Source organism: Primulina tabacum, chromosome 4 (genome assembly GCF_025594145.1).
Source record: "Primulina tabacum isolate GXHZ01 chromosome 4, ASM2559414v2, whole genome shotgun sequence".
Taxonomy (NCBI): Eukaryota; Viridiplantae; Streptophyta; class Magnoliopsida; order Lamiales; family Gesneriaceae; genus Primulina; species Primulina tabacum.
The window spans coordinates 2,726,611-2,735,218 of record NC_134553.1 but is presented as its reverse complement, the minus strand read 5'-3'; the positions used below and the strand labels follow the sequence as shown (position 1 = coordinate 2,735,218).

The 8,608-nt window shown below is 34.2% G+C and overlaps 1 protein-coding gene across 2 annotated transcripts; it reads right to left on the bottom strand.

Annotated features, from left to right (window-relative positions):
- Positions 1-650: 650 nt before the first annotated feature.
- Positions 651-7,456, bottom strand: LOC142542391 (potassium channel SKOR-like). 2 transcript variants are annotated; one of them, XM_075649002.1, is made up of 13 exons: positions 6,920-7,456; positions 5,605-5,829; positions 5,411-5,474; positions 4,976-5,315; positions 4,495-4,790; positions 4,327-4,407; positions 4,057-4,155; positions 3,654-3,878; positions 2,841-3,029; positions 2,638-2,713; positions 1,974-2,268; positions 1,326-1,456; positions 651-1,141 (listed from the first exon to the last, which is right to left on the bottom strand). In XM_075649002.1, exons 1-13 carry the CDS (start codon positions 7,186-7,188, stop codon positions 894-896), a joined length of 2,538 nt encoding a protein of 845 aa, XP_075505117.1. In that variant the 5' UTR covers positions 7,189-7,456; the 3' UTR covers positions 651-893. The 2 variants fall into 2 exon arrangements, with proteins under 2 accessions (XP_075505117.1, XP_075505118.1); XM_075649003.1 differs by having other exon boundaries at positions 1,332-1,456.
- Positions 7,457-8,608: the final 1,152 nt, after the last annotated feature.

Here is an 8,608-nt window from a genome sequence, read left to right as displayed (position 1 = left end):
TGACTTCTATTCATCCAATGGTCTCGCTCTCTCTTTATGAATTTGGTCACTCGAGGTACAAGGCATGCTGGAGATATACATAATAAACTTTTAAATTATGGTACTTGACGTGATGACTTGAATCCCTTCCAAGAAAAGACATTGATACTCTGTTTCATGATCATTGGAGAAAATTCTAGATCTAATGGAGAAAAGACGATCTATTTCATGATCATTGAATTCTTTACAATTTTATTAATTTAGCTTAGAAGGAGATGGTTGATTTCAAGTCTTCTGCACGTCCATATGCTTCACATCGTGCTTTCTCCTTTTTCTTTTTAAATATTTAAAATTTCGGTCAAAACTTATTTTTATCTATAATTAGCGAATTAATTGATTTTTTTTTTCAGGTAGTCGTTTCATATTCAGTATTTTTGTTAAGCTTATTGTATATTTAAACAATAATTATTATGAAAGTTATCAACAAAAATGAAAATATTTATATCCAAATGAAATACCGAGTGGGGTTGAATTGAAGTCACCACTCCAATCAACAAAACCTACCGGTTTAATACAGCCTTTTTTTTTTGGTGTTGTCTTTCTCTGTAAATGAAATTGTATTATATCTTATATTTCTTTATCAAAAAGTTTTCTTATTTATTTTTGAAAGTGTACACATATATTACACTTGCAAGAATAAGATAATAATTATCATTCGAGCCAATGTTCGATTACATTTTAAATATAAATCCAGCTTATTTGAAACCATCTTCATGTTCTTTGGAACTCTGGTTCCTTTCAGCATGTGTGTATATAGACAGACGCGCACAGATAGATGCATACTTCAAAATAACCATTTATCTGTCCCTCTTTTCCCATTATATTATGTCAAAATTATTCTGAGTTATTTTGTTTCATGTAAACTTCACTTCCCTAGCCAAAAAGAGCTTCTGATCATCGCTGATCATACCTGCATCAGTTATCTTCCCCCCACTCTCTGATAGGATACAGGTAGCATCCAAGAAATCTAACTGCGCTACCGCTGTTTCGATGAGTTCTTCAATGGTTTTTGGAACCCATAAAACGACTCCAAAGCTTCTTCCATCCCTATGATCCGATGGAGTTCCACAGAAAACGGTGCACTTTCGTTTTGGCAATTTATCTGTTGGAAAAATGCAGGCGATGTGAGTATACATTCTATACAGATATATAAGGGGGTTTAGTGTAATGCAATGCGTCTAGGCTTTACGCCAAGACATGTGAATTTAAAGTCTTTTTACTTTTGTTTAACTAATTCTTAGTCGATAATGAAATACTATCATACAGAAATGAAAGGGTGGTTGTACTTGTACCTTGACTTGTTTCACAGGAGGAATAAAAAGTTTCTGACGTTTGCGAAATCTTAGCATCTTCCAGTAGTTTAAGCACGTTCCGATTTCCACAAACGCGAGCTTCATCTATTGGTGTTTTGCCCCATCTGAGAATACCATGGGAAATAAGATTTATGCAGACAGACCAAGGCAGTAAATACGAAAATAAAAAGAAAACTCGTATCTTCTATAGTTAAGAAAGTGACAAGTAAAGAAAGCTGTAGACTTGTTTTAGCATCGGTCTTCAGTGAAATGATATGTTTAACATTGCATATTTGTCAAGCTGATCAAGTAACTTCAAGTTACTTTTTAGCATGCATCTTAATGAACTCCCCACACCCGCGAAAGGATAGTACCACAAAAATGAAAGCGTCAAGTCATAGTAGCTTGGAGATTATGATGTTACCTTAATCAATGATCATCATTCTAATTGGGAGATGTAATATCAATACTAGATCACGCAATGACAAATATACCACCTTTTATGATATACACCGAATCTCAAAATTTTTAAAAATTGTAATTACTTCAAGGGTAATGTTAGCTATCGAACGGTTGAACAATATCTATTTGGCCCACAACAGATTTAACATCCATTATTGAAAACAAACACGAGTTCGCTACCTGTCTATTGCAAAAACACTGGCCCCAGATTCCAGAAGCAAAAGAGACTCTGAGAACAAGCCCTCTGATGCAGCTAGATGTAAAGGTGTTCGAAGATCATAATTTCTGGAATTCGGATTAATTCCGTTGTCCAAAAGTCTTTGAAGGAAATCTGTGTGCTTACTAGCTACCACCTCACAAAGACAATTGCCAGCATTGTCAACAGATAAAAATGCACCTGCTTTAACCAGTAAAGAAGCTACTTGACCGTGGCCATTCTTGATTGCTTCGTATAATGGAGTCTTTCCAAGATGGTCTGCAGTTGAACAAACCAATCAGTCACTCACCAAAAAAGAGAACCTCATTCATCATTTGTTTCCTTGATACACACACAAAGATATCAAGTGACATGATATTCTGCATTTATTTATGTCGTATTTGTATGATATATGGATCTTTGGGACTTCAGATAATATATATTGTTAACACAATGTTCACATGCATTTAAAAGATTAAGAACTCATTATAGTCTAATTATAACCAAAATATGAAATTTCTTGCGGAGCAACAAAATGGAAAGAAAAACCAAATAAACACCATAAACAAATCAAGGTTGAAGATTGTTTCCAGCATTTTAGCCCAAGACTCGTGAAGGGATGATGAGTAGAGAATAAGAAAAATTTACCTTTAACATTGACTTCCACTTCTTTTTGGATAAGAAAGCGAATGATATCTTCAAATCCTTTGGATGAAGCAAGATGCTGAGAAAGAATTTAAGTTGCTATATAACTGGATGTATAATGTTTCGTTTTCACAATTTGTAACAAAAGTAAATCCGTCTTTCTCGCATGCGATGAGTATGCCATACATAAGTATGAAATGTAATACCAGAGGTGATCGTCCATCATAATCTGTCTTGGAGGGATCTGCTCCTGCTTCAACCAACTGCCTTAATCTGTGTAGATCTCCATCATTGGCCGCCCAATTCAATCTTGTGGCCAACTCTGAGATATGTTTTCCTATTTGCAATGTGATATCAGACTCCAGTATCTTTTTTTGAATATTAGACTCCTTTCCCTGACAATCGTAACCATGCTAACTCACAATTCTAGTTTCGCTCATTATTGGCCAAATATTTTCCAGAAAATCAAGTTGAAATCTTGGAAGTCATACCAAAATGTGGGCAAAGATGATTGCCATTTCATTTTAAATATGGAAATCTAGGTTCGATGTGATCTAATTCGAGTTTTAATCCCTTACACGTGTATTTGTGACTAATTCTGACCATGCTACCCAACCACCAGATAAATGATGCCGGACTGTATTATTTAGTGAATATGGTTGCCAGAAAACACTAGTCCACTCGCATTAATGGGAGGCTGGCCAACACTTGGTTCTTTAACACTCCTTGCATAGAAGTCAAGGTTAAATGCAATGTCTGATCAAAGATAATTGAGTTTTTAGGATTTGTATGTATAATCTGTTCACAAATGTCATATCAGAAACTACTCCAAAATATTCGAGTTTTTGGTGGATGAACTACGGCCCTTTAATAATTTGGCGGTAGCAAACTTCTATAACTGTAGGACAAAAGATGAAACATATTTGTGTTTCTATAAACTACTGAGTACAGACCGGTCAGTTTTGCATGAATTTTCAGGAGTTTGGATTAGCACAAACACAAAATATTGATGAACTCACCTCAAGAAGATTGTCAATGATAGTATGTCCATCTGAGAAGTGCATCTCAAGTGCATCCAGAATCGCCTTCTTCTCAATTCTTAGAAGCTTAGATAGTTCGACAGCTTGGATCGTATGAGGTTCAGGGATGTTACAAAGGACAGAAATTTCCCCAATAGCGCAATACGATTGCGTGCTGGGCACATATTCTTCTGTATAACTATCTTCTGAGTTTCTTACTGCACTCTGCATTTATAGCACCTAAGTCAATTCACACACTGACCAAAAACTAAAGGAAAACTATTGGTGCTAGACAGAAAATTGATCGAAGATTAAATTCGTCTAATCCACTTTGTTGTGGTGCGATCCTTTCATTTATTAATATTCTTGAGTTGATAATGTATATGATTTAGATGTATTATACCAGTTTACCGTCGCAGAGGATGTAGAGTTGATCGCCCATGCTTCCCTCTTCAATAATTACTTCTCCCGGAAGGAAAAATTCTTCGTGCGTCTTAATAGCCTTCAAAAATCAGCATAGCAAGTAAGCTTACTTTGCCAAGTTTTATAAGATTATAAGCAGAACAGGAAATAACTGATATATGTTGTGGCATGGTAAAAACAACCTACTATTAGAACATTTTCATAAATATATAGTAATATATATATATATATAGAAAAATGCCCATCTTACTATTTTCTTGATGAAGCCATAGGAACAACCTTTGAATAGGGTAACTAGCCTAACATGTGGTTCATATATCTTTTCTGATATCTGCACCAAGAAAAAAAAAACAGAGAATCAAAGAAGATGACCTTCACAGGAGTTCATTTTGAGTCTAAAACGACGCTTGATACCAACCTTGGCTCGTATAGCAAGAGGAAGATCCTGAAGAGCTGAAACCTCAGCGTAACTGCTCTGGAACTGTAACAGTACATGGCCTTTGATTGCCTTATTCAAACTTTTTCCAAGCTTGTTTCTGTTCATATATTTGATGAGTTCTCCCATTTTATCCCTGAATCTCACAGTTTTGGAACCTTTGACGATCAAAGCAGTCATGTTACCCAGCAAATAAGCACCAAGAATCATGTCGAATGAAACGTAGATCATCACAAATATCATTTCCCTGGTATTCACAGCATGGATTTCACCATAACCTGCAATTACGGACCAGGGAAACAATCAAATTTATTATAGAATCTTGTTTAGAGGATCCAGCAGGACAAGCAAAACAAATTTATGGGTTGTTCCTAATTCCAACTACGGAACATTAGATTCATAAACCACATAATCTGATTGCCAATCATCATACGTTTAATTCAACGAATCGCAAGGAACTTACCAACAGTTGCCATGGTCACGACAGCAAAATACAAGGCAGTTATATAACGAGTCCATAGATCAATTTCTCTGAAGTTCGAGTAACTGTAATCCCCCATCTTTAAACTACCAATCCACGTGTACCCTTCCTCTGATGGAGGTAGAGTTGTAGCCAAATAGTAAAATATGCAAGCTGCTGTGTGCGTGCAGTACAATTCCACCACAAAAAGCTTCACGATTCTTGTAAACAAATAGTTTATACGTAAGTTTTTTTCCATCTTTTCGAAAAATTCCGTCACCCTCAGCGCTCGGCTTAGCCGGATCCAAAGCATGTATCTTACTATCTCCTTCCTTCCACATCCCTGAGTCAGTTAAGTTTTGCATTCGATAAATTTCGAGCGCGAAAGAAGACGAAACAGAAAGAAGACGAAACAATCACGAGAACAAGAAAAGTAACCTTAAATATGGCATCCCAAGGAAAGCATCCCAATAAATCGATGAGAAATCTTGATTTTAAATACCTACAACAACCAACATATATATATATATACACACACACACATACTCACACACATTCATAAAACACCTAAAATTTTGAAGAAAGTGAGCAGAATAAAACGAGTCGAAATTCCATTATATTCATCTGATCACCTGATGGCGATCAAGTTGTGATTATAAACCATGCAGTATGAATGAGGGTCTCTATAGGCAACGAAGAAGCAAATGAAAATGTCGAAGAAGAAAGTGATTTGGCCGGCACTGTCGAGGAGGAACAGATTCTCCGGCAGACCTCGGAAGAAGGCAAACTCCAGCGGAGTGAAGAAAGATGAGTACACAGCCCATATCAGAATGAACTGTTGCCATGCTACGTACATCCTGCATGCATTTTCAGTATCCTTCTTTAATTTCAGTATTTTGATATTTTTTGGTTTCGAATCTTGAATTAATCTCGGCCTAAAAATGGATCATATCCATTTTCTGAGTATTTACTGTATCGTCCAATATATAAATTTAAATATTATAAGATGTATATTTTTTATTTATTTACTCGCTAGATTCTTGAGAAAAGATAAAATAATTAATATAAACAAATTTCTGAAAATTCAGAAAATAATGTGTAATATACTTCTATAATTTATCTATACATTTTTAATAGATTATTATACTAGAAAAGAAAATTATTTAGTCATTTCGTTATAAACATTCCTAGTTCTTATATTATTTTGTATATTATTGCATTTTTTATTTTTTAAATTTAATAAATCGGGACGTTAACCCGAACATAACCTGATTTTGACTGATTTTCAACCAGATGAACTATTTTAATAATATAAACACAACCTAGTAGTAAACCGAGCAAACAAATTAACTTTGTTTTAAAATTAACTCGATCAAAAAAATTAAATATGTACTTATAAATTTATAAAGCAAGAACATTTTTATATTGGAAAAAAATCGTTGGCAATCTTGGTTGCTATTTCTTAAATATTTATGACTGTAATATAATTAGCATATATTTAAATGACCATCACATGTCAATTAATCTCAATTAATTTCCACTCTCTTCTCACTTAACGTTTTCAATTGCTTTTCAACACTATCAAAAAATTCATCATTTCTTGATTCGATATGATCGATAACAAAAGTTGTTGTCCCTCTATTTTAGTAAACTGAAAAAATTTACCACACACCTACACGACCGAACATAAAAACAGCAGCTCTAGCTAATGCAATATAAGATGTCAGATCCGCCATCTTTTCACAAAAATAAAAAGTGCAAGAATTAATGTATATCCAATGCTAGCTAATAATTTACAGTGTTCGATAATCAGACTCAAGCTAGAAGAATCTGAAACATAGCGAGCTATTCATACCAAACAAGTTTTTTTAATTTTCCAAAAAGTTCTCCAGAAATGTTAAAAAAGATAGACCAGCAGATAACCGCGGAAAGGCTTGTAAAACATACCAATTTTCAGGATGAATAATGTATGGAGGGGAATAGGGGCCTCTCCTCCCATGATTGCTGACACTGGTGGAGAAATCAGTACTTCTTGCATTGCTGTTGCTGTTATCTATGAAATCTTGGCCGGAGAAGCAAATATTTCTCAAGAAACTGAAGGGATTTTTGCTGCCAACTGTTGAAAACTCTTTGGATTCTTGAATGTATTCTACTGAGTCATCCTGCTCCCTTCCTCTCGATCTGCTGCTACTATGCATGTTTTCCCCGTTTATCATCAAGGGATTTTGTTGGTTTGTGTGATAACTTTGAAGTGGTCATGTATAGGTGGTGGGATGTAATCGATCAATTTATTTATCATCTTCTACGTATAAAATATACGCTTACTTATTAGGAATTCCAGTAGACACGTTACTACGATCAAAATATACATTTAACATGGTTCGTTTTTCTTTTTTTACCAAGTGTAGAAATTTGGTGTGGGTTGTACTGAATCTGACAAATAATACTTGTATTTTTCCGAGTGCTAATCGAGTAAAAATATGAATACAGAATAAATAAATCTGAGGCCATGGTTTGAGTATTTTATTTGCTCATTATAAACAACCACAGACGACACAATATCCAAAGATAATAATAAATAATAAAAAGCCATCAATCAAAACGTGATGTGAGTAATTTGTTAATAATGTCCGTTGATGCCCATTGCTTCTTGGGAATTGGGACCAATAGTTGTTGGCTGTTTTTTTAATCCTCAAATTCTAGTTCTTCCAGGAAAAAAGCGATTTCTGTCAGTGATGTTTTGGCTTTTCAAAGAGAATAGAGACGATGATGCACAAAAGTTTATACGTATGCTGCATCAAAACATTAAAAAATTAAGAGCCACAAGGCCTTAGCCCAAGTGCCACCGTAAGTATCGTCTGTTGACATCGGCTTAACTCCCCGATTTGTAACTAAAAAACCAATAACAAACATCAACTTTTTTTTTTTCTTTTTAAAAAGACATTAACAAAGAAGTGATTACTTTTTTTAGGAAATCTAAATACTTTTCGTCTGAAGAAACTATTTGAGACAAATAATTATAATATTAGCTCTTAATATGGTTACTAAATTGATAATTTCAATTTCAGCGACTGATAAAAATTAGGATGTGACACATGAGCCATGATAAGTTTATTATATTAATTATCAATATTTTTACTGTATATGAATATTTACATTTTTACTAGAAAGTACGATAAACATTGAATTTTGAAGACAAATATATTATTCTGATTTCAATCTAGATTCGCAGCACAAAGAGACCAAGATCATCTCCAAAAGATTATTCTTTGTTGATTTTTTGCTTGCCACTCATTGGCCCAGTTCCGTGATGAAGAGGAATTGACGAGTATTGGGGGCCTAGAGAATCATATTCACCATCATTCCATTTACCTCAAAGGTTATGCTTTTTACATTGGTGGATTCACTAGTCAATTTGCCTTGTATTCAAAGTTTGAGATAAACTAAAAAATGGAGTTTGAAATAACAAACGATTTTATTCTATAATTACTCATCAGTAATACATTCAAGGTCACAATGTCCATCACAATTCAAATCCAAAATGGAAAGTAATCCTCGACAATTAATATTCTTATATCATACAAAGAAAATAGAAGTTAAAGAGGGGTAAGGAATGGGGAAAGAATAACGAGAATA